We start from the raw sequence: 23,663 nt of genomic DNA, 5'->3' as shown, positions 1-23,663 counted from the left end.
CTAGGAACTAGACCTATTGTGATGTCTCCTTGACCTTTTCACCAATATACTCAGCTAATGTCAGCATTTTCTCCTCCTGGAATCGTCGTCCGACGATCTGAAGCCCCGCCGGCGCCCCGTGGTAGATGTCGGCATCATCTAAGACGGATTAGCAATCATCTCACAAAAAGAATCTGGTGAACCAAGATGATGGGCTCACAATCTTCATAGCTTAGCCTATCCACCTCGCTGAAGAAGTCAGTTCGTGGTTGAGAGACATCAATCGTTTTGTCTGCACGAGTCACCGGGAACACGACACTCGTGTAGTCCAGCAGATTCACGAATGATGTATAGCCAACGTGACGATATTTCTGAGGGATCACGGCCGCGTGCGGTGCACATGGACAGATGAGTCCGTCCACCGGCCGTCCCGTGCCTGTCAGTTCCGCGGTACTATTCCAGTATTCCATATAGAGCTTCTGGTATTCTCGCTTCTTGACATTCAAGGCTGCAACTTCCTGAGCTGTCTTGTGGGGGAGTTTAGTGTCGACTATGATCTGTGGAGCAGGCTCTTCTCCAGATAGGCCAAAGTGATACTCGATATCTGCTCCACCGTCGGAGGTGAAAGCTTGATTCTGTCGGAGTTAGTATACTTAGAGCCCAGAAAAAGAGGACAGGGGACGAAACATACGGCCAAGTCGACTGCGATACTGTGAGAAGGAGGCTTCCACTCAATGACCTGAATCCAACTTTGTCAGCTTGACATGGGTCATACACCAGTGCTATAATCCTCGTACCCTATGTCCGAGCTTTTTCAGCACCTCCTCAACGGTCTTCATAGCCCGTGCAATCGGAGGGTGAGGCATGACTATCCCGTCATTGTGCATCACAGCAAAGGCAAGCTTGGAAGGATCAGTTGCTGACTGCTTCACCAGAGCCCCCACCTCTCGTTCAATATCTTCACGCCAGGGCACCTCGAGCACCAGGGGATCATGAAACCAAGGCTCTTGGCTGAGTACAGCCTTGAAAAGGAGTCTCAGAGAGCGCACTGTTGTTGCAAGCGGGCCGATGACAGATAGGATGGTATTTTGGCCGTCTATGGAGTTTGCAGCACCCTCGTAAGGCATCCTGCCGGACGAGGGACGGAGCCCATAGAGGCCGTTAAATACAGCCGGTATACGGACACTGCCGCCAATATCAGTGCCGAAACCTCCAGGAGAGCCTCTCAGAGCGATAAGCGCGCCTTCTCCGCCCGAGCTTCCTCCACACGAGAGGAGTCGGTTCTGCGGGTTAGTTGTATACTTGATGATATGGTTGACAGTTTCTCCTGTCATCAGAGTCGCAGGCACACTTGTCTTGCAGTATGGCACAGCCCCGAGGTTGCGAAGCTCCCTGACAAGCTCGCTTTCAAATACGCCTCTTCTCGGATCTCCCTTCTTGCCCTGGAATGTACCGATCCAGCCCACGTATCCCATCGTCGTCTCCACGCCTCGCACATGAAACTGGTCCTTCAGACTGACCGGAAGACCGTGAAGAGGCCCAACAGGCTTCTTATGCTCTGCAAAGTAGGCATCGAGTCTTCTGGCATCTTCAATCGCTGCCTCGAAGAATACTTCATGCAGACAGTTCACCTGGACACTGTCAACAATCGGCATACGGTATAGTTGCCAGCAGACGTACAAGCTGGTGTGCTAGAGCAGCTCTATGGCAAAATGCCTCTGTTACCTCCACAGCAGTCCAGTTACCAGACGTCGTCTGCTTCACGATGTCCACAGCATCGTTTCCTGTGATCTCTAGCTCCCGAGCGGTCAAGAACTGCTCAATGTAACCAGTAACATCCCGTAGCTCGGATGGTGATGGGATCGGATTCTGAATCCTCCATTTTGCAGGAATCGCATTGAGGATGGACTGACGTTTGGCATCTGCCAAGGTCCTCCAGTCTACAGTCATTGTGACTTAACAGCTGTTTTGCTAGAATGTATGGGATAGAGTAATGGAGTAGTGTGAGGGATAACTCGTCCGGTAGAAACGGCTGCCTTAAATCGGGTGCAGGCAGTTGGAGAATGGGGTCATCTCCTTATCTTAGGTGTCAGGAACCTCATATCTTTTCCGATTAGGCAGGTCGAGAGACATGCCCTGGACTGAGATACCGTGGGGATAACCGAGGCCGTCGATGATTATGCGGAATCTTGTGCGAGACGATAGTCAGTCGCAGCGGGGAACGTGGGGCAGCGTTATCTGTCCACTAACATCTGAGATGCACCTCGTATTCTACCTATTCTCCAACAGAAATATAAAGTTGGAGAACCATTGGATGTGAGCCTATGGAGTAGTTGGAGTCCTATGGTACATATTCGGCATTGGGGAAGCTCAGTAATGTTGATAAGTAGGTTGGCTAGTACCTAGGCCTGGCGAATCTCTTGCTTTTTCCCGCAATGGATATCGGCACTATGAACATTTAGAAGGTACTGTTCAAAGAACAAAGTTTTGACCCTCAGCGTAGTATTAACAGGCCAATCTACTCTATATTTTCATTTTCTTCAGCTTCTGCATTGCCTGTTTCATAGGGGCCTGCTACAATAATCTCCCAATCACTGGTTTCAGTACCAGGTCTCACTAGGCTGGTAAGCTCAGACGGAGGCATATATATAAAATCCCATGATCCATTAACAGTGCACACGAGACATTGAGCTGGAATAGCTCATAGATCATCATTGGTGCCAGCCGGAAGGGATGTTGGTGTCGATATATGACAGCCTTGTATACGCCAAACTAGACGGTAGATTCTCCTGGCTATCAGGATTGTCTTTCCCGTTGCGACAGACGACCAGCCTGGCCCTCGCTGGAGTACATGACGCTCGTCTCTGACTGGCATATAGCCTATATGCATAGAACTGAGAGGGATATCATAGAATCCGATACCCCTGGCCGTCACCCATGAGAGTCAGTTGCAGACATTTGTCGGACGTTCAGATTTACCCGCTTGCCGGCCATCCAGCCCCTCCACTTGCCAAATGCTGTCTTATCAGGTGTCTCGGATTTACTTGGCCAATCAGCCAACCAATCCGGGCAAGTGCCAGGGACAATTTTCGGGACTGCGTGCCATGCAAAGCGAGAGGTGCCATCCATGTACACTGCGTCCCCCGAGCGAAGACGGATGATCTCACAATCAGTCCCATCATCATGGCTGATCAGAAAGAGGCCATCGCAGCCAAAACTGATACTGATCAAGCCTACATCACACTCCTCACTGACATCCCGATGAGGGCTCAGTGTGTCGCCAGGAGAATAAACATTCAAGATGGCTGCCTCTGCTTTTGTTTGAGGGAAAGCTGTGCGCAGCAGCTTGGCAATATCAGCAGGGAATGCAGGCGGGGGCCCCGAAGGATATTCTTTAGCAGTCCAGTCATATTGACCGCCAAGGGTCACCCAGCGCAGCTTCTTGGTGAGCATTTGCTCAACCGTAATCGGCTTATGGACCTGCGGATCTTTGGGAAATAAGACGTTGGACGAGTCCTCTTCAAAGAAAGATACAGTCTGTGGTACTGTGGAGCCATCTTCAGGTGCGGAAACGGCCGTGTCGGTTTGACTTGCAGCTTGACCAGGGTAGGTGAGGTGGTAGTGCAGGTGAAGGTTGGTCCGATGCTCCGGGTTTGACAGATCTCGATGGAACAATCGAGAGAGTAATTCTATTTGAACGGCAGAAGGGAATATGGAAGGAACCATTTGCAAACCTACCACATGTTAGGAGTCGATTGCTCTGCTTCTTGGTTGCGCTCGCTTTCGAGGAGACCAGGGCGGTGATATGCTAACCAGAGACGGATTTATGTGTATAGACGGGTATAGTTTCAGGGAGAAAGTCCTCATGTTCTCCGGCAAACTGTTGGAAAACCGGGCGAAGGTCATGACTCGATACCCAATGCGACAGATATATATTGTCCGGAAGATTGTCAGGATTCAGAGCCTTTAGGTCAATTATTGTCCCATCAGTAATGATCTCAGAAGGCGTGGCCTTTTGATAAGACTTGTAGCGTTGCCGAATGGCCTCAGGAGGCCGTTCATGAGCATTGAGCCCTTTGATATGAGGCATGGTATTGTGCAAACTGCGGGGATAAGCTTTAGAAGTAACTAGATTATTCCATATAGAAGCTGAGTCAATTCAGTGATCGCCAAGGATGAAGGCTATCTCGCGATGTTTATCACTTCGAAAGCAGATTCGTCCCACAATAGTTATGTTGGTCAGTCCGCAACTTGGACGACTGATCGTTTAAGCTCTGGTATGCCCCTTCATCCAGTCAGTGTCGCTGTTCTAACTAATCCAAGAGACAGAGAGAAACGAAGAAAAAAGAACATTCATGGAACGCGCTCACCGCCTTTGTCGCGTGGGAATCGTTTTGTTTGTGTACATCGATTCATTATTCTGCTCTGACCGCCTTTGTCTCCCCACCATCAAAAGCAGGGACGAAAATAACAACAAGCCTCGTTCGATTCAAGATTACTCGACTCGACGATCAGATCGACAACCCTTCGGACGCACGTCAATCATCGATTTCGGTCAATTTTGACCTTGACCCTTGGATGATATTGTGCGGTGTCTGACGCGGAATCGGCCAGCTCTCCCCCTAGCTTGGAGTTTCCATTTATCCCTATCCGCCCCTCCTCGCAGCTGCTAAACATCATTGGAACCCATTTATTCCTCCTTGTCCGAGCGACCTAGTGGACACTCCATTTAACACTGTTGGACCCCACCTGGCAGTGGTTTGCTCGTGATTCCACCGTCCTTCGAGCAAAAGTTGATTATCGAGCATTCTTGGCAAGGAGACCGCCACCATGGAGAATTACCAGAAAATTGAGAAAATTGGAGAGGGTATGTTCTATGACTTGGGTCCTGCATGTTGACTATGCTATTGCTAGTTCATTTTCTCCAATCACCACCAGGGAAATAACTGAGCTGACCCGTTTATCCCGTGGCTAGGAACCTACGGTGTCGTCTACAAGGCCCGTGAACTCACCCATCCCAACCGTATTGTTGCCCTGAAAAAGATCCGACTTGAAGCGGAAGATGAAGGTGTTCCGAGCACTGCCATCCGTGAGATCTCCCTACTCAAAGAGATGAGCGATCCGAATATTGTACGACTCCTGAACATTGTCCACGCCGATGGCCACAAACTCTATCTTGTTTTTGAATTTCTTGACCTCGATCTTAAGAAGTACATGGAAGCTCTTCCTGTCAGCGAGGGTGGGCGTGGAAAGGCGTTGCCTGAAGGTTCTGCGTTGAGCAAGAACATGGGACTTGGAGATGCTATGGTCAAGAAATTCATGGCCCAGTTGGTGGAGGGAATTCGTTATTGTCACAGCCATCGTATTCTGCATCGTGATCTCAAGCCTCAAAATCTGCTCATTGACCGTGATGGCAATCTGAAATTGGCCGACTTTGGTCTGGCAAGAGCATTCGGTGTCCCTCTGAGAACATACACACACGAGGTGAGACCATTGGGCCATATTGACTGTCATTCAACGTAGAATACTTATATGGTGCTCCAGGTCGTGACCCTCTGGTACCGATCCCCGGAAATCCTGCTTGGTGGTCGTCAGTACTCTACTGGCGTCGATATGTGGTCCTGTGGCGCTATTTTCGCCGAAATGTGCACACGCAAGCCATTGTTCCCCGGCGATTCGGAGATTGACGAGATTTTCAAGATCTTCAGGTATGTGTGCTCATTGTAGCAATTGGTGTGCTGAGTGTCATTCATTGATTCATGTCTCGCATCACAGGCTTCTCGGCACTCCTGACGAAACCACCTGGCCTGGCGTCACCTCATTCCCTGACTACAAACCAACCTTCCCCAAGTGGAAGCGTCAAGATCCCCATACACTGGTCCCTGGCCTGGAGGAGGATGGCCTTGACCTTTTGGAGGCTCTACTAGAGTACGATCCCGCCCGTCGAATTTCCGCCAAACAGGCCTGCATGCACCCATACTTTGCCCACGGTACCGCTTACTACTCGGGTCGCGGTCGGAGAAATGGATACCACTAACTGAAAACTTGTCACGACTTTTACTTGTTCGTCTGTAATGTATGTATGCATGAGAGGCTGACAGATGCCGAAAACTCTGGAAGCCGTTGGCAACGCAGCTGACCTTCGCTGACTTGCTCGCCCTGTCGGCCTGTGACTCGTTACCAATGTGCCGGGGCGCTGCCTCTTCTTTCTTTTCGTCTTATCTTTTTCTTTCATTGGCTGCAATTGTTGTTCCACGGCGTTAGTATGGTGTGATAAGGCAGGAAATGAGGTTAGGTTACTGGATATTTCATGGACCATTTTCCATTTCGCAGAAGCGTACATACCACATACCTGTTTCAATATTCTGTATCTCCTAGTGCTACATTTATTGTGTGTAATATTTCTCCAGACTCGGGTCACCAACTGCACATCTGGCATCCGTCACTTAAGTCAACTGGTAGTGCTTACCAAGATGACAGGAGCCAACATCGTTACGCAGATGTCTAAAGAAGGAAGCTAAGAATGCAGCAGAAGACAGGGAATCTCGCCCATGTCGATTCCCAATCCACGAAACGAAGCCGCGGGCGTCGCAACTGAGACCATTCACTTCGATCAGCCTTGTCAACTACAGGTTTCTGGACGACGCAGCTAGAGGCACAGCCTCAGGCACACCGTACTTCTTCTAAACGCTGACTGCATGCGGTGGAGCAACATCCCCTGGTCACAATCTGATGGTTATACCAAATACATTCTTACAAGTCTGCAACGGGTGTACGCATAACTATTTAAAGCTATATTTCCCGTTGCTTCAGCTGCTATCTGTAAGCATGTTTTCAGCTCAGGGGCCATCAATAGACAAAAAGGCCCCCCTTTTCCCATGATTGGCCCGACTCAGCCCAAGCGCATTCGAATCTGCATAGGCGTGCGACAACCTGGCAGCCATGTGTCAATGGCGTGAAACGCGCAATCCAGAATGGCCGGAATGCTGACACTGGCGCCCCAGGGCTGCATTTCCTGCAAACCCCCGCTCTCTATCTTGAGAGTTCTTATTCGTTGATTGGTCCCTTTCCCTTATCCCAGCGTCGTTGATGCATGGGGCCAAACAGTTGACTCCGTTATGGCTCGTCACTTTGGCTCAGCCTCAGGCTGGACACGAGATGGGTGTAACGCTTCAAAGGACTCACTGATTTTGTTTTTTGAAGTGTGGTGACGGTGTTGCGGTTCAGCACGGCTGAGCACTACTAGACTGCTTACAGCCAGAGGTTGGTTCTGGAAATCTATATCAAGGCCCTATTCTGCCCTTCTCAAGATTTTACTAGGAATACAGTGCTCACCTTCTATCACTGACAAGTCTGCCGGATTGCCTGGACCTTCAAAGCCGATTCAAGCATCATGGAAACTGGTGAAGACTATATCGACATGGATTACACCCCGCCTCTCTCAACGCGCTCGGATAGTCGAGCGCGAAGAGTGCAGCAGAACCCCCAGGAGATCATGAGGGAATTCTGGAATCAGTTCAGTACCAAGTGCCCCGGTAAGGTCTACACTGTTCTGCCTGACAATCCGTATGCGCGCTCCAAAGCGGCGAGTATACGGAGGGGCACGATCAAAGGTCAGAATGCGGGGAAGTCCTACGAGCAAGCCAAACAGGAGTGCGAACGAGCTGTCGAGCGCATCGTGAAAGAGTGTCGGCGGGTGAATCAAAAATACACCGATCCACACTTTGATATCGAGGTGGACCTCAAATCTGGACGGAGGGATTGCTTGGATTCGCTCGATCAGAAGAATCATGAAATGCGCCCGAAGGGGGTGAAAAGAGTCACAGTGTGTTTCTCTGGTTAGCAGTTGGCCTGTTGCAGACAGCGCTAATCTACTTGGTCAGGAAATTTTCGAGAAACCACAGTTCTTCGTCAATGGACCAACTGCGTCGGATGTGCGCCAAGGCCGCGATGGCGATTGTTGGTTTATGGCTGCTCTCTGCACGATGGGCAACAAACAGGGCCTGATAGAAAAGATCTGTGTTGCGCGTGATGAGAATGTCGGAGTTTACGGCTTCGTCTTCTACAGAGGTGGGTAGCCACGCCATCATTCGAACAGTGAGCAAACTCTGACATGGTTCGACAGATGGCGAATGGCAAAAGTGTATTGTGGACGACAAGCTGTATCTCCGGGCAGCCGACTACGACGAGTCCGTTGACGAGAGACCCATTTGGGACGACATCAACCGCAATGACACCGAAGAGGAGTATCGCAAAGTCTGGCAGACAGGCTCACGGGCACTCTACTTTGCCCAGTGTGTGGACCCAAACGAGACATGGCTGCCTTTGCTGGAGAAAGCATATGCCAAGGCACATGGTGATTTTTCCGCAATCGAGGGTGGGTTTGTAGGGTGGGATACACTGCGCTCGCACTTTGGTGCCCTCACTGACATGCTTTAGGGAGGCTCTCGAGGACCTGACAGGAGGTGTCACGTCGGATATCCTGACCAGCAACATCCTGGACAAGGATCGATTCTGGAAGGAAGAGCTTATGAAAGTGAATGATGAATTCCTGTTCGGCTGCGGCACTGGACTGTTCTCCAACTGGTTGGATCCCAAATACCAAGGGCCGCCAAGAGATAGAAGGGGAATTTCCGAAAATCATTCATACTCGATCATGGATGCGAAGGAGATTGATGGTCGCCGACTGCTGCGATTGAGGTGAGACAAATCTCAACATCCTTACGCATATGCTTACCCGGATAGGAACCCGTGGGGTAAGAAGGAATGGAATGGTGCATGGAGTGACGGGTCAGAGCAATGGACACCAGAGTGGATGCAGAAATTGGATCACAAGTTTGGAAATGATGGTGTACGTGCATCTCCGACCCTGGGTTGTTAGAACTGTCAGCTGACAAGGGGACTAGTTCTTTTGGATTTCCTACGAGGATCTCCTCAAAAAGTATCAGCATCTTGATCGCACCCGTCTCTTCGGCCCTGAGTGGACAGTCACCCAGCAATGGACCACTCTCAATGTGCCATGGTCAGCGGACTATCACAGCACGAAATTTAGGATGGACGTGACAGCTGCTGGCCCTGTCGTCATCGTCCTCTCTCAGGTGACTCTCCTTTTGTTTAGAGAAGCTTACACCTGCTGACAGTGAACAGTTGGACACGCGGTATTTCAGGGGCCTGGACGGTGAATATGACTTTGAGCTGAAATTCAGAGTGCAGAAGGATGGAGAGGAAGAATACATCGTCCGCAGCCATAGCAACTACCTTATCAACCGATCAGTGAGCGCCGAAGTCAATCTCGACCCTGGTCGATATCATGTACTCGTGAAAGTCACTGCCTACAGAAGAGACAACGTGGAGTCCACAGAAGAGGTCGTGAGCCGCCTGGCACCAATTAAGCGGGAGAAGCTCGTTCAGATTGGCCTCTCGTATGATCTCGCGCACGCCAAGGGTCTGGTCGTAGAGACCGAGCAGGAGAAGCAAGCACGGGAGGAACGTGAGCTGCGTCGCAGAAAACTTGAGAGACGAAAGCTGCGCGAAGAAACCAAGAGGAGGCTTCAAAAGGAGTGGATTCGCGAACGCAAGATGGCTGCACGGAAAGAGCGGGCCGCAGCGAGACGTGTCGCAATGAGCAACGGCAGCCTCAACCACAAGCAGCCTGACAAGCAGGCCGCTGAGCAGATCTTTCCCGATGGTCCTGTGCAATCTCCCGCAGATTTGGCAGGCGCCTCTACCAATGGTTTCGATACGATGCCTGTGCCCAACAGCAGCGTCCCCACGATCAATCTCCCCGGGGAGCACCATTCGAACCACGTGAAGCAACGAAGTAGAGAGACTCTCCGTTCAAGTCTGGATACCGCCGTCTCTATGACCCAATCGGTATACTACAGCGAACAAGAGCTGTTGGAGGGTTTCGAGTTTGACTCGGACCTCGACATGCCCCCTGAAGAGCATGAGGAGACAAAGGCCCCGCCTGCCGCATCTACTTGCTGCCCTGGAGCTAGCATCGATCCATGGAATGCAGTCTGCGTGGTGGGATTGCGGGTGTATTCGAAAGATCAGCAGCTATCTCTCGCGGTTGTTCGCCCGGTGCCCGAGGACGACGTCGAAGCAGCTCTTGACATGGACGATCCGGCCGCCAGCGCGACTCTACCAAAGGGCAAGTTCAGTCGGATGCTCCACAATCATTGAAATTGAAGACCAGAATTCAAAAGTTGCGGTATCGCTCCGTTCATTCTGAAAGCAGCTGTTATTAGATTGTATAACCCTCATATCCTGCCTCACTCATCCCTGTACAAGCGTCTTTTTGATAATGCATAGCAGGTGAATCATAACGCCAAACTCTTTAGCGGATGAATAGATCGAAGCCTGGAAATGAAAACTTGCTAAAACTATGCGAATATTCTATAAATCTATAATTATAGCCGATCTGATATAGGACAAACGTGCCAAGACTTCTCACATGTCAACAATCGACACTGCCCAATTTCCCATCCCCCCGCATCTGTCTATCCTCGCAGAAACAACATGGCGCAATGCGCCGGCTTGCAATTGACTTTCTCGACAGGTTCATAGCAGTCAGATTCTTCCGTCTCCATTCGGCGTCCCGCTTATATGTTCGAGCGAACCTCCGCTACCACTCAACTTCGCGGTCTGCACAACCGACTTACCTCAATCAGTCGTTCCAAGTTCCAGTTGGAAACAATGGATATGTATCTTTGAGGTAAGCGGACCTCTCTAGAAAGCTTCATAAAAATTATATTGACATGAATGTTTATGACAGTGTAACCTATTCCTCTATAGCGCCTGCCCATGGCAAACAAAAGGTGATCATCCAACTACCTCCGGGCCCGTTGTTTCAGCGAGAGGCAGAACATGGCGGAAGCCCAAGTGGTCCTTATTCAGAAATGCTGGCGTCTGTCACCTCCTCGACAGTCGTAACTATCAATTACCGTCTAGGGAAAACCCCATGGACAGACCTCGCATCGGAGTCGGCCCTATCGGAAGATCAAGAGGAAAGGCGTCTCTCTACGGCCAAGAAGCAAGTCTTCTATCGGTACCCTACACCCGTTCACGATACCCTGGCCGGGTTCGATTGGGTCCGGCAGAACATCCAACCCACGCGCCTAGGCGTGATCGGCACACACATTGGGGGCTCGTTAGCGCTCATGCTAGCTCTCACCGAAGCGCAATTTATTCACGCAGTTGCGGCCCTAGAACCTATCTGCGATTGGGCCGGGCTCGACGAACACTGTCTTTTGGAAGAGCAACCAGCTCACGAGGGACACACCGCCAGCAAGAGAACGCGGGGTACAGGAAGTCGAGTTCCCGCTGCGCCGGATCTTGTCCCGCTTCTTGAAGCGCGGGAGAAATTCTTTGCCTCGCCGGAGCGCTACTTTGATGCTTTTGCCTCGCCTGTTTTGTTTCTGCGGTCGGCGGGAAAGGATGCCCCGAGGACGTTTCCGAAGTACCGGACTGGACCAGACTATCCCGTTCCTGTGCTTGTGCCCAGTAAGCCAGACAGACGACCGATTGGTGTCTGGCATCCCGATACACAATACCAAGCAATCCACCAGCAGGGTGACATCTACGACTCGGAGACAGATTCACCCTCCGATCAAGACTCAGACACAAAGCACAGGGTTATCCCCGTCGATGCCAGCTTCGGCATCCAGGGCCGCGCCATCCGCCGCCGCAAAGCCCTCTCGCGCTGGCCCCCGTACGGTCTAGACTATGGTTCCAGCGTCTCCCCTCGCTACCACATTTACAATCAAGGGATCAAACGGCTCGAAATGGCCCTCCCGAATGTCTGTCTCTTTGTCCACACCCACGAGAGCGAAAACGAACAGCCTGACCCTGTCCCTGCGTCAGACGGAGATGGGAAACGGCAGCCCACCCGACACTCGAGAAAGACTCCGCGGCGCTCAGTCCTCGCGCAACAGGCGGATGAGATGGTCGATGTCATGCGCAGGGCGTGTTTCTGGGGTCGGGAAAAGGGTTACGGAGAGGCCAGGGCCACGCTTGCGCAGGTGCCTCCTGGCACTGGCGAGGAAGCCGCGGGAAGATGGCTGGGTGAGACGTTGCTTTCAAAAGATTCGGATACAAATAGTTGAGCTATCATATGCATATTCCTGTCCAGTGAAGATTATGACTGTGTGATGGGCATACTATGCTGGGTCCTGAATGAGTGATGAATATTCTGAGTATATCCATCGAAGGCTGAACCATTCGTTCTCGCCCGTCAGCAGGAAGTAGATGCGGTGGCTGATTGAGAAGTCGAACAAGCCTGCTTTCAATTGGTAAATCGCTTAATTGGTATCACCGGATCCGCGGTTCAAGCTCCGCGCAACTGCATCATATATATATAGAGAGAGAGAGAGAGAGCAATTTTTGCCGGATGTTTCTCTATAGTGAGGATACATACAGACCGATCTTGTGTAAATATCTATGATTGTCTCCTTGAGACCACGTACTAAAACAACAGCAGCACCTGAATAAAGAGTATACCCATTAGATTCCATTATGCAAAATTCCAAGTTATATGTCTATAATGAAGAACCCCCGAAAGTATGTCCATTGGGCGAGTCCCACCACGGCTCGATATCAGATAGACTGGGCAAGACATTCTCCCCTTCGAACTGATTGCCCGTCCCCATCTGCGCCAGTCGGCCATCCCCTAGGTTCTCGGCGAGGAGTTGGAAGTCCGAGTCCCGGATCCAGTCTGGGTCGCCCGGTTGGCAGGCGCCGAAACGCTGGGATTGGGATTGGCTTAGGGACTGGTGTGGGGGGTGTTGAGACTGTGAGTTGGAGTGGGGCCGCAGCTGAGAGAGATTGTGGGTAGAAGGCATGCTTGATGAAGGTGCTGGCGGGAAGGGATAGGAGGATTGCTTATGGTTCCGCGGCGCGGATATCCGGGATTTTTTTCTCGAGGGATCGGACTCGGTGGAGGGTCGGGGTCCCGATCCGGCAGATTGCTGCGGGAGTAATTTGCTGACTTGGCGCTTTTTGCCGGACCCAGACCGACGCAGGTGGGCCTGCCACCTGCGTTGTAGGCTGACGAGAAAGTCGCGGGTTCGTTTAGCGTTCTCGAAGGACTGTCCCAGTTCGTCCAGAGCGCGGAAGCAGAGGTTCAGGAACGCCACCATCTCCGCGTTGCTGTTGGTATTTTCGCTGCTATTCTTGCTGGATGAGAATGTGTTCGAGATGGTCATGTAGAGAAGCATCAGAGCGGCGCTGAAGATGATCGCGACAACCTGATTGTTCATCCGGCGGAAGGTATAATGCTTTTCGTATATGTGGAGGATTCGCGCGATGGCTGTCGATGACTCGATGCACATTCGGCGCGCATGGTGGTAGCCAGGACCCTGGCGCGGGCTGCGTGGTTGGATATAGTTTTTCGAGACCCATGGTCTGTGAGTGAAGATGACTATCTGATGGTATTGCATGCTGCGGACGATAAGCTTCATTCCGTGGTTGTCCAAAAAGGGAAACGTACTGCAACATCAAGAGATGGGGCAATCTCGGCGTAGTCTCATCGTCAAGGTCAATCTTCAGATTGGAAGGCAGGTTTTCCTTCCACGCGAAAAGATCTTCAGTAACGTTATAGCACAGCCTCTGGAGATCATGTCGAGAAATATCGGAGCAACCGTACCTAGAGAGATGTCAGTGGCGGAAGTTTATCACCATTGCTGGAAAACTTACAGAATATGGCCGATGGGTAGAATGATCTCCCACAGCACCGCGAATTGTCTGCTGATCAGCTCATTTGGATTCCTCAACCCATGCTGCAGCACCACCGATTTCGTATCTAGGCCGTACGGATACCATATGCTCTCCTTTGCTGTTCCCAGGTCCGACGCGGGCTTGGGGACAGTAATGTCTCCGGCATTAGTGCGGAAAGGCCGCCCTAGGTAAAAGCCCCAGAAACTGGGATCATGGTCAGTCATGGATGGCGGCGGCAGAGCAACCAGCTTGCAACTTACTGGTCCGCGGTATAGCTTCCCCAGAACGCTATGCGACGCACATCGGCTTCGAACGCGCTAATGTCGCCTTTTTCCACGTACGGAGTCATGTCAAGATGTAACCCAAGATCAAATGCAAGTCGCATTGACATTCCTGGAGATAATCAGCTCCGGCCGTCCATTTGCTTGGTTCCCCACATACCACTATAAAGCCAACCACGTGCATCACGATTTGATGCCCCCTCATGACAGCTCAAAATGACCAGCGCCTGCACTGTGGCAACACATGGAGTATCTAGTTCGATTTCCAGAAGAGCCTTGGCTCGATCCGCGAAAAATTCGGAAAGCGACTTGGGAAACGTGATAAAAGTAGGGTGGTACCGTGCTTCGAACGCACTGCCAACGGCACACCTATGATTTTGTTAGTGAGATGTAACGGCCATGATGGCAAGAACATACATGGCATTCGTTAAAACTTCTGAATAAAACGGCGTGTCCTCAAGGTCATTCCTCCACCTCGACCTCGCCGTCATAAACATGTCTTTGTCCACAACATAGGTGCTAGGATTCTGCCAGGTAAAATAAAGCTCGATAAGATGATCCTCGAGAGCCTGATCCACAGGCTGTCCGACTCGCAGATGATTCAGGATGTCCTGTCCATCATGGCGGACAGTACGAGCATCAGGTCGCTGGCGTTGCTGGGCCGCCGAGACGTCAACCAGGTTGAGATTCGACGTGGCTCCGTAAAACCGCAGGTGGCCATCTCCGGCAATCTTCAAGGTCCCAATGCGATGGGATAGCTGTTCAATGACATCGTTTTCAGCCTCGTCCTCTTCGCCACTTGCCGAATCATCATCAGTGTCATTCTGGGCCTGGCCCAACATGGCACCCGGCTGTTGAGTAAAGTCTGGAGGTAAGTGCAAGCTGTCGGGACTGCTGATGCTGCCCTCGTTCTGGTAATTGGACGCACCGTCCAGGTTAGCGTAGATGGACCCTAGGCTCTCTGCTGTTGGAAGGGTAAAGCCCCAGTGCGTGGAAGGATAGTTGGTGGACGGGCCCGGATTTACGCCGAAGAAGTTGACTGGATCTTGGCTTCTCTCAGCCGATGAAATCTGTTGGGGCGAAGGAATGAGACTGTGAGCCGCTCCAAGGGCACTGTCCTTTACGGACCGCCCCTCACGCCCTTCTAGAGATGGAACATCAGGCGAGTTTCGCTCGGGAGATTGCCGAGCCACCGGTCTGGTCTGCTCATTTGGTGCATCAACCTTCTCAGGACTGCTCTTCTTCAAAACTGCGCGAGGAATCTGAAGTGTATCCAGAACCCGGTTCATACCCGCCTCGTCTTCTGGTTTCATAGGGGGTGGCTCTAGCCCATGGTCATAGATGAACTGACAAAGCTGGTCAATTCTGGCGGAAAAGAGCTCCGTAGCAGCACGAAGCGAGACTCTGGTTCAGGACGGTCAGTTTCCATTGGGTCTTCTTCAAAAAAAACTCTGCAGTGAGCCTTTCGCAGCCGGGGCCAAAATCGAGAATTCGCTTGTCGCTCGTCTCTATCAAGGGGTGCCCGTGACGAGAAGCACAAGGTGCATATCACGAAAACCAGCCAAAATGCTTGGAAAGATGGAGCGAGACGACACCTACTTCCGTTTGTCATCGCCATGCTGGTACCTGCAATCCTTCCCTTTTCTCTCGCAATTGTGACAATGGGGAGTAGTACCGTCACACTGGAAGTAGTCAGTACGACTAAGGGCCGAGAAGGAAAAAGCAACAAACTGACCCTGATTTTACTTTCTCTACACGGGACGCAAGCCGTGGTGACATGCTTACGCGGAGCCTTCTTAGGCTTCTCGGACTGAGACTGCATGGTCACCATTGCGGCAACACTGTGCGCTCAGTCACAGGGGAAAAGGCAGTCGGAACACCAATAACAACAAGGAATGGACTCTCAACTCCCAGTCATGGATTCGACCTCCACAGTAGCTTGATGGACTAACGACATGCTCAGATCAAGAGTTATCGGGAAGGAATGGTTGCAGAACATGCTTTTCTGAGAGGGGAACTTGGATGTGGTTGGGCGAAAGAACTAAGAGTGACTCCGTTCTGGGGAACGTCCAGAATCGCAACAATTTTCAGTGGAGCGGGGATGGGAGGATCCACCAGGCGTGAGGAGAGCCCAGCCTATGAGACTCGCCGCGATAGACGCAGTAACTGTTGTAACACAGTTGTATGAGGCTTTTAGATTTTTCGGTAGTGATGCAACTGGCAAGAGGCAAGGCGAAGGCGGAAGGCTTCTGTACACCTATGGGGCTGATTCTACAACTACTGAATACTGACTAGAGAGGGGATCGAGTCACTTGACCACGCAAGGGAAGGACCACAGGACCACAATAATGGACGAAGCAGTAAACTATTACGCGAATGCTTGACTAATAATGCTGGAATGACTGAACTATTTACACCCTCCCCACTGGCCTGACTGACATACAAATGATACTGACAGGGCAATATTTACCAATTGCTGGTACGTTTCAACGCCTCGTTCTGGATCACCTCGATCCAATAGCCATCCGGGTCAAGAATGAAAGCCACATTCTTCATCCGCCCGTCTGTCAGACGCTTCTTCCAGTTCACGTTGAGCGACTCGAACCGATCGCAGGCAGCATTGAGATCGTCAACAGAGACACCTGCAGGCACATCAATGTCAGCGCAGTTCGACCGGTGCAAAAGATGACGGGGTGGCTTACAAATATGACCGAACCCTTGAGGCTCCGAATTACCATCATGGTACACCTTGCCTTCTTGCTTCTCCGTACCGTAGTTCCAGGTAAGCTCGAGCAGCCCCTCCCATTCAGCCACAGGATTCTTCGCACCTTCCTGGGCAGTGGGGTTAGACGCAGGGTATCCCAGGAAGTAGAGGTTGAAGGCAGCATCCTTGTTCTCGATAGTGCGAACAAGGGTCATGCCCATAACCTCCTGGTAGAACTTGAGACTGGTCTCAGCGGACTTGACCCGTAACATGGTGTGGTTCAGTCGGTAGGTGCCTGGATCCGTCGCAGTCCCCACATCCTGGTCGTGGCGGCGGATGATCTCAACCCAGTATCCATCGGGATCCTTTACAAACGCAATGTGCTTCATGCGACCCTCGGTGAGCTTTTTCTGGAATTGATACCCAGCGTCTTCGAGTCTCTTGCAGGCCGCTTCGATGTTGTCGACCGAGATGGCAATGTGCCCGAAACCGCGATGGGGCTCCGTATTCCCATTGGCAACAGTGTAATTGGGGTCATTCTCCGTGCCATAGTTGTGCGTGAGTTCCAGCACTGCATTGCGGTCCGTCCAGTGACGGTCGCCCTGCAGCGACTGGGGGCCATTGTAGGCGAGGAAGTAGAGGGAGAACTTGTTCTCAGGAAAGTCGAGCTGCTGGATCTGATTGAGCCCAAGGAACTTGTAGAACTCCACTGAGAAAAGATAAAGCAGGCAATCAGCGCCCAAGCCAATGACTGCATAGTTATTCGGGTTACCCACCTGATCTCTTAGGGTCTTTGACCCGGATCATAGTGTCTGCAAGCTACGTTAGATTCCGAATATTAGGTATATCCTGTCACTCCAGGTCCAATCACAGGGGAAGGTACTAACGATTAAGCTTATACTTGATGGTGTCTGTCGCCATGGTTGCCAACAATCTAGTAGAGGTTCCTGCAACGGCTCATTAGCAAATGATTGCTGTTAGGTGGGGTAGAGAACGGCTTGATTATGAGAGACGCATACCTGATAGGATGAAGTTTCGTAGATTGGGGACCTTGACAGAAGGACGAGATGCAGGAAGAAAGCGGCAAGCGAACATGGAACAAAAGAAAGCAGCGGAGGGGTAAAGTGGTGAGCGTCTTATTATCAACTAGTGAGCGGCGTGAGGAGAAAAAAGAGCAAATAAAAGGTGGGGTCACCTATGACGCTATGGTGGGATACTCCCAAGATTGGAATCAGATCGGTAATCATTCTCCCAGCTCATCTAATCGGCTTCAATCGGGGCTCTTCAATCAATAGATACGACGTCTTCTTCTTCTTCTGGGACTAAAAGGTATGCAAGTGAGGCATTGAAGCTCTTGTGTAGATTCCGTGGCAATATGCCCATCTTCTTTGCTGCATACGTCACAGAACACAACGGTCTAGAATGGTAACAAGCGTTTAGCATTGGGTAATCATACAAGATACTCGCCCTATTATCATCAAGTAAGTATATATCCGCCTGTAAACTCTTTTAATGCCGAATGTCTATCTTTAGAGGATATGGTCTGTTCGGTTCAGTCAACAAGGAAGTTACTGCCTGATAAACCAGGCATCCAGATCGGCTGATCTTCTCCGCTCTCCGCTGTCCTCCACCAAATCAATTCCCCCAGCGTCTCGGCCCTCTCTCATCGTTCATCCGCTCTGCTTCTTCTGTTTACTGTTGTTTGATAACTAATAATAATCTGCAATCCTGCAGCCTCGTATCATCAGAATCTCCCTTCATTGACTTGTCAACGCTGGTCGTTGCATAGATCTACTAAGGTCCGTGGAATTCCCATACCATTCACCCTGTCTCACTCTCCTCTGTGCCTCTCTCCTGCTCAGGCTCAGCATCACCAACAGCTCAGCCAACCATTCCCCAAATTATTTCCGCCTTTTTTGCTTTTTTCTGTTGGTATCTTCCCTTTCCCCTTTTCGGAGCCTCTCTTCATTTCTGGCGCCTTACTGCGGCTATTTAAAAAAAAAAAAAAGAAAAAATAAACATGGCATCTCACATTCTTGCCTACGTTCTTATTTCCCCCACAGGCCATCAATCCCCACCTTCCTCCAGCGACGTTGTGACCCGTGAGAGCACTATCTCCCTGATGGCTCTGGGCTGTTTGTTCTGGATTTTGAATGGGACCACCAGATCAGAACTTCGTGGTTCCTTTTCCCTTGAAAGTTGAATACAAAAAGGACCGTTTCCCCTCTTGTTTGGATTTTACCTGTGCTTCTGAAGATCGTCTACTGCTCTTCTTGAACCAGGAAACGCCTTGACTCAGTACTTCTCTGCTGACGTTGTGCTGTATTGCTGCCTTGTGTGACTGTCACCACTTGTGTCATTCATTCTTGTACTTTTCTGTTCCCTGGCCTGCTCATTCGCACACTCTATCTCGAACCCATCTCTGTTAGAGGAAAGATGGCTGAATTTAAATATCCAGTTCGCTCTGCTCATTTGAATCGGAAAGCTGCCGGAGTCTTCGAGGTTCCACATCTGCCACCTTGGGCACAAAGCCACGTTCAGCACGCACAGAATCTCCTTGAGTGCTCAGATGAACCTATCGAGTACGATCACGACGACGAAGACTACTCGGACAACTGCTTCTTTTCCCCCGAGGACTGTTCCTGGTCTCCGCCTCCGAATTGGGTTATTGAAAACGACAGGTCCGAAGACGACATTGCGGACGGAACTGACTCTGAGCACGACTACGACAACACAATGATTCCGGGACTTCCGGACATTCGAATGCTCGATGCAGAGGCCCTCAGCGATTTGCTAGAGGACAACCTCTCACCTCCGGAGATCACTACGATCATGTATGCTGATGTCATTCCTTGATTACCGGCGCAATAATGCTGACATTTTCCGACTCATAGGGTGTTTGCCACAAACGGCGCCATCTTCGCCTATGCTTCGTCACTTTCGTCTCGGCAGTTGCGCAACTTGAGTGCGACGTACGGAGCTGCCTATACGTGCTACGCAAAGAACGCCTCGAGCGGGAATCTTACAGGCGTGAACCCAGCCAGTCACCCGTCGTCATATGTCACGGCACAATCGGTGTCGCTAGGTGACGTAGGCTCGATTGTCTTTGAGCTTGACGACTCGGTGGCCGTCGTGACCAGGATAGCGGACAAAGTCCTGCTGGCCGCTGTGGGGCCGTCGAAATCTGACACCGACGAGGCCGATTCTGCTGACGGAACGCCAGTTCATCAAAACGGCTTCGCGAAATCGGGGACAGAGGCGACGTCGGCAACGGAGTCGAATGCACACCGGCCCACCACCAACAGTACACACACCAACCAAGCGCCATCCACCACGACCTCGACCCCAACAAGCATCTCTCGCAACGAGAGCAAAGCTGACGTACAGGCAGACGCTGATCTAGAGACGCAGTACGAGATTGACCGGAACAGCAACCTCGCTCGCCTAGCCAGCTTGAATCTGTCTGCATCGCCGTCGACGCTCTTAGCGCTCGAGTCAAAGGCTGCCGCTCTGGGAAGGTTTCTCAGTCAGAAGTTGGCCGACCTTGAGAGCCCCGACGATTTTTAGTTTTCTCTTTTTATTCCTATCATGAGTCTGTACGATTTCGTCTGTTCTATATTCATTTCTGAGCGTTCCGGTCATTTGTGAGAGATATCCATCTTGGTCGCATTTGAGAACCCGATTCCGTTTTTGTTTTTTCCTGGAGCCGCAGCACTGTGTACACATAACGCATCAGTTTTCCATCTTGCGCTTTGTCCTCTTGTGCAGACCTTGGAGTCGAAATATCCACAGCCAAGAAATATGGATGGGTCCGCCGGGGAGGCTAACCTCAACTCCAGGGCCAATACGAGATGGAAGACTTCGTCCTTGGATTTGTGTATAGTATCATTGTTTCTCTGTCTGAGTCAATATCCACAGCCAAGCCGCTATGTAGTATCCTATATCATGACTCACACCAGAACATATATAGCCACATGTCCTGCGTATACCCAAAGTACACTCACATCAATCAGAGCCCTAATTCTCCAGTCATCATGCCCATCCTAATCAACCCCATAACAAACGAACCCTACATTCCCCTCCCCGCCCCCCATTCATCCATCATCATCACCCCGGCGCGGGCCCCGAACACCCACGACTCCTCCGCCCTCCTCTCCCTCCTCAACAACCCCCAGATCTTCCCGTACCTCGAATCCACCCCGGTCCCATACCTCCCCGAACACGCCACCGAATGGTTACAGGCCTCGCACGAACAAGCCACCGCCCTCCTACAGGCAGCGCAAAACAACCGCTTCGTCGACGGGCTGCCATTCACCTGCATCCGCGAGGTCACCAACGACGGTAGCAGCGACATCTACATCGGCAACGTAGGACTAGTCCGGTACGCCTTCTACGAATTCAAAAAGGGCACGGCAGAGCGCGAGGAGGCCGTGCGCAGAAATGAAGCATTGGGGGTTGGTAGTCCGGAGATTGTTTGGGGGTTTGGTGGTAAGAGTCCCTTCCCGTTCTTTCCTTCCGCCTTGGCCATATACATTTATCTGTGTGTGTACGTGTGTGTGTATGTTTTAGATGAAGATGAGGGCGACGAAGGTGGGTACTGACTGACCTAGATTATCTCTCGCCGACATACCACGGCAAAGGCATCATGACAGCTGTGATCAAAGCTGTGATTGAGGAATGGGCGGTGCCGCGGATGAATGCGCGGGTGATCAAGGCGTCGGCGTATGCGGATAATAGGGCTAGTATGCGGGTGTTTGAGAAGAATGGGTTCCGGTTGGAGTTTGAGTTGGAGGATTGGGCGGTTGTGCCGCTGAATCGGGGCGGAGGGGTGAAGTCGATTGTTGTGTTGGTTTGGGAGGCAGGAAATAAGTCGGAGTCTGCGAGTGAGGAGGAATTGCTTGATAGCCGGGCTACGGATTCATGACGGTGATCGCACTGGATACACTGCATACATGGTACGGCATCTCGAGGTATACTGATTAAGTACATATTGTCATCCAATAGGCATGATCGATGTTATACTATACGATAGACGAAGAAAAGCAAACCAGAAGCCTCAGCATGGCATGTTCACGACTTCTCGACACCGGAAGCAGGTGCGTCAGGCGCAACGGCTGACCCACCAGGTCCCATGTGGTAGTGGCCCGTCGCCGCGCTGGTCGAGCGGTTGAGCCCAGTCTCGGCTGCTGGAGTGGTGGGAGTGGCTGCTTCACCGGCAGTGGTCTTCTCCTGCGCGACTGGCGCAACGCCTTCCTGCTCTTTGTAGGCCGGAGGCTTTGCCTCGACTGCGGCAACATCGGCAGTAGCAGTAGTAGGTGGCGGAGCCAAAGCAGCACCACCACTCTCAGTGGTAGCAGCGACAGCACCCCCAGTTGCTACAGGGCTGGTGGGAGACACTGGCGAGTGGGCGGGGGCGCTCTTGGCTGTGTCGCGGATGACGTTCCACCATTTCTCCGCGTCACTCGGGGTATGCGCTTTGAAGTTGAACTCGCTGGTAGTGTGGAAGGCGTTGCCGACCTTGCCGCCGGAAACATCCTTGCCTTTGATGGTGAACTTGTTGCCGTCGACGCCGCCAACCACACAGTCGGGTAGGTAAAGGGACAGCTCGGGAGACGGATCCTGGCGGAAGTCGTCATTGTCCTTGAACTCATGCAGGTACCGCGCGGGCGTGACCACGTAGTAGCTTGTACTGTATCCTTTCAGCATGGCCCGGGACTTGCGCTCCAGACTGCCCTCGATGAGCGGGACGGTGGCGCGGTGATCCTGGTTCGGGAAGGAGATGTTGGACAGCGATCGCGGCGGTGAGTCGGGGTCCACCAAAACGTTGGCGTTGCGTGTAATGAAATTAACCCATTCATAGTCTGGAGGAATGCGCTGAGCAGCGGCCAACATGTCGCTGTACATGCCCCGCTGCCGGTCGAGTTGGCCGCCTATGAAGACGTTGAACTGCTCCATGGCGGCCTGGATGGTTTGCAGAACATGCGCCTCGAACTGCTGAAAGTTGTTCTGCACGGCAATGATGTCCTGACGGTTGTTGTTCTCCTCAATGACTTGCTTGTTCAGGCGGTGATTGACTCCGCGGCGCAAGATGTATGGGTCGTGGGCGTGATCGAATTTGTTGCCCGCAGTTGAGTCAAACGCCGCAACCTGTTGAGCCAGAAGCTCGATATGTTTCTGCGTCACGCCTCGTGCTTTTTCAACGGCCTTGGCGCTCTTACTTGCGCCGCTCTGCAGTTCCTTGGACTTGTTCTTGATCTCCTTGTGGAGACGCTCAAGAGTCGGCAGCACGGATCCTTTCAAGTTCTTTTCCGTGTCAAGGTACCCATTCACGATGCCCTACGTAATCCATCAGTAGCTGCGAACCCCAGGAACGCATGCCAGGAAACAATACCTGAGTATTGCTCCGAATATTTTCAAACCATGCCGAAACTCCACCTGCACTCTGAGAGAAATGGTGCCCCTCCCGAAGGGGATCGCTGACAGTCTACCCTGGCAGTATCAGCACCCTTTCGAAACCATCTCAGACAAAAGAGCCTCCATACCTTCAAAACTTTCTCATAGTCCTTCGCTTGCGACTTCTGCACTTTGGCTGTGACTTCCACATAATCCTCCAAATAGCCGCACATGTGTTTCCAAGCACGGAGACGCTCAAGGAGAAGGCCCGTAGTCTGCTCAGTACAGCATAGTCAGTTTTTTTCCCCGGCAGCGGCCGACTGGAGACATACCTCGTTGGTATCTGAACCCGGGACGGCCTCGTCGTCGCTCAGTGACGCCCGACGGTCCGGACCGATGGAGCTCCGCATCGTCGACGAACGGTGAGGGAGTTTCTGCTCCACAGGACTGGTGGCGGCCGACATCCTAACTGAATTAAAAAGCGCTAAATATGAAGTAGAAAAAAACAAACAGAAGTCGAATGACTTGATTCCTCAATACAAGAGAAGGAAGGGAGGACGGATGCAACTGTGGAAGATTGTGGGAGCCGG

The 23,663-nt window shown here is 51.6% G+C and overlaps 10 protein-coding genes across 10 annotated transcripts; 5 read left to right on the top strand and 5 right to left on the bottom strand.

The window, feature by feature from the left end:
* Positions 1–13: 13 nt before the first annotated feature.
* gmdA (putative general amidase GmdA) lies at positions 14–2,180 on the bottom strand (the record flags this gene model as incomplete). The annotated part of the gene is made up of 5 exons (XM_745598.2): positions 1,660–2,180; positions 777–1,610; positions 671–718; positions 200–614; positions 14–138 (listed from the first exon to the last, which is right to left on the bottom strand). Exons 1-5 carry the CDS (start codon positions 1,927–1,929, stop codon positions 14–16), a joined length of 1,692 nt encoding a protein of 563 aa, XP_750691.1. The 5' UTR covers positions 1,930–2,180.
* A 226-nt stretch (positions 2,181–2,406) lies between these two features.
* Positions 2,407–4,290, bottom strand: alkB (oxidoreductase, 2OG-Fe(II) oxygenase family). Its single transcript, XM_745597.2, has 2 exons — positions 3,793–4,290; positions 2,407–3,713 (listed from the first exon to the last, which is right to left on the bottom strand). The coding sequence occupies exons 1-2, from the start codon at positions 4,067–4,069 to the stop codon at positions 2,911–2,913; spliced, it is 1,080 nt and encodes a 359-aa protein (XP_750690.1). The 5' UTR covers positions 4,070–4,290; the 3' UTR covers positions 2,407–2,910.
* Positions 4,291–4,301: 11 nt separating this feature from the next.
* On the top strand, positions 4,302–6,428 carry nimX (cyclin-dependent serine/threonine-protein kinase CDC28). Its single transcript, XM_745596.2, has 4 exons — positions 4,302–4,846; positions 4,955–5,463; positions 5,524–5,687; positions 5,755–6,428. Exons 1-4 carry the CDS (start codon positions 4,810–4,812, stop codon positions 6,014–6,016), a joined length of 972 nt encoding a protein of 323 aa, XP_750689.1. The 5' UTR covers positions 4,302–4,809; the 3' UTR covers positions 6,017–6,428.
* A 703-nt stretch (positions 6,429–7,131) lies between these two features.
* Positions 7,132–10,164, top strand: AFUA_6G07970 (uncharacterized protein; the record flags this gene model as incomplete). Its single annotated transcript, XM_077805024.1, has 7 exons — positions 7,132–7,804; positions 7,863–8,049; positions 8,105–8,369; positions 8,419–8,679; positions 8,725–8,830; positions 8,886–9,077; positions 9,127–10,164. The coding sequence occupies exons 1-7, from the start codon at positions 7,373–7,375 to the stop codon at positions 10,162–10,164; spliced, it is 2,481 nt and encodes an 826-aa protein (XP_077661157.1). The 5' UTR covers positions 7,132–7,372.
* A 282-nt stretch (positions 10,165–10,446) lies between these two features.
* Positions 10,447–12,086, top strand: AFUA_6G07960 (uncharacterized protein; the record flags this gene model as incomplete). The annotated part of the gene is made up of 2 exons (XM_745594.2): positions 10,447–10,696; positions 10,757–12,086. The coding sequence occupies exons 1-2, from the start codon at positions 10,509–10,511 to the stop codon at positions 12,084–12,086; spliced, it is 1,518 nt and encodes a 505-aa protein (XP_750687.1). The 5' UTR covers positions 10,447–10,508.
* A 432-nt stretch (positions 12,087–12,518) lies between these two features.
* AFUA_6G07950 (transcription factor domain-containing protein) lies at positions 12,519–16,083 on the bottom strand (the record flags this gene model as incomplete). The annotated part of the gene is made up of 7 exons (XM_745593.2): positions 15,712–16,083; positions 14,394–15,658; positions 14,137–14,345; positions 13,956–14,088; positions 13,675–13,899; positions 13,469–13,624; positions 12,519–13,383 (listed from the first exon to the last, which is right to left on the bottom strand). Exons 2-7 carry the CDS (start codon positions 15,287–15,289, stop codon positions 12,519–12,521), a joined length of 2,484 nt encoding a protein of 827 aa, XP_750686.1. The 5' UTR covers positions 15,290–15,658; positions 15,712–16,083.
* Positions 16,084–16,442: 359 nt separating this feature from the next.
* Positions 16,443–17,601, bottom strand: AFUA_6G07940 (lactoylglutathione lyase GLO1; the record flags this gene model as incomplete). The annotated part of the gene is made up of 4 exons (XM_745592.1): positions 16,443–16,618; positions 16,679–17,389; positions 17,457–17,492; positions 17,568–17,601. The coding sequence occupies 4 exons, from the start codon at positions 17,599–17,601 to the stop codon at positions 16,443–16,445; spliced, it is 957 nt and encodes a 318-aa protein (XP_750685.1).
* A 146-nt stretch (positions 17,602–17,747) lies between these two features.
* On the top strand, positions 17,748–20,247 carry AFUA_6G07930 (uncharacterized protein; the record flags this gene model as incomplete). Its single annotated transcript, XM_745591.1, has 3 exons — positions 17,748–17,919; positions 19,139–19,514; positions 19,575–20,247. 3 exons carry the CDS (start codon positions 17,748–17,750, stop codon positions 20,245–20,247), a joined length of 1,221 nt encoding a protein of 406 aa, XP_750684.1.
* A 407-nt stretch (positions 20,248–20,654) lies between these two features.
* Positions 20,655–21,604, top strand: AFUA_6G07920 (GNAT family N-acetyltransferase; the record flags this gene model as incomplete). The annotated part of the gene is made up of 2 exons (XM_745590.1): positions 20,655–21,168; positions 21,291–21,604. The coding sequence occupies 2 exons, from the start codon at positions 20,655–20,657 to the stop codon at positions 21,602–21,604; spliced, it is 828 nt and encodes a 275-aa protein (XP_750683.1).
* Positions 21,605–21,750: 146 nt separating this feature from the next.
* On the bottom strand, positions 21,751–23,537 carry AFUA_6G07910 (PH domain protein; the record flags this gene model as incomplete). Its single annotated transcript, XM_745589.1, has 4 exons — positions 21,751–23,016; positions 23,072–23,164; positions 23,223–23,348; positions 23,406–23,537. 4 exons carry the CDS (start codon positions 23,535–23,537, stop codon positions 21,751–21,753), a joined length of 1,617 nt encoding a protein of 538 aa, XP_750682.1.
* Between the last annotated feature and the right edge of the window lie 126 nt (positions 23,538–23,663).

This window comes from Aspergillus fumigatus, chromosome 6, assembly GCF_000002655.1.
Source record: "Aspergillus fumigatus Af293 chromosome 6, whole genome shotgun sequence".
NCBI lineage: Eukaryota > Fungi > Ascomycota > Eurotiomycetes > Eurotiales > Aspergillaceae > Aspergillus > Aspergillus fumigatus.
This window is presented reverse-complemented; position numbering and strand designations above follow the sequence as displayed.

Bases quoted from the DNA above. Each gene is read 5' to 3' on its own strand.
- alkB (XM_745597.2), bottom strand. From the start codon at position 4,069: ATGCCTCATATCAAAGGGCTCAATGCTCATGAACGGCCTCCTGAGGCC. The intron at 3,714-3,792 runs GTTAGCATATCA...AACATGTGGTAG, and splicing joins TACACATAAATCCGTCTCTG to GTTTGCAAATGGTTCCTTCC.
- nimX (XM_745596.2), top strand. From the start codon at position 4,810: ATGGAGAATTACCAGAAAATTGAGAAAATTGGAGAGG. The intron at 5,464-5,523 runs GTGAGACCATTG...ATGGTGCTCCAG, and splicing joins TGAGAACATACACACACGAG to GTCGTGACCCTCTGGTACCG. The intron at 5,688-5,754 runs GTATGTGTGCTC...CTCGCATCACAG, and splicing joins GAGATTTTCAAGATCTTCAG to GCTTCTCGGCACTCCTGACG.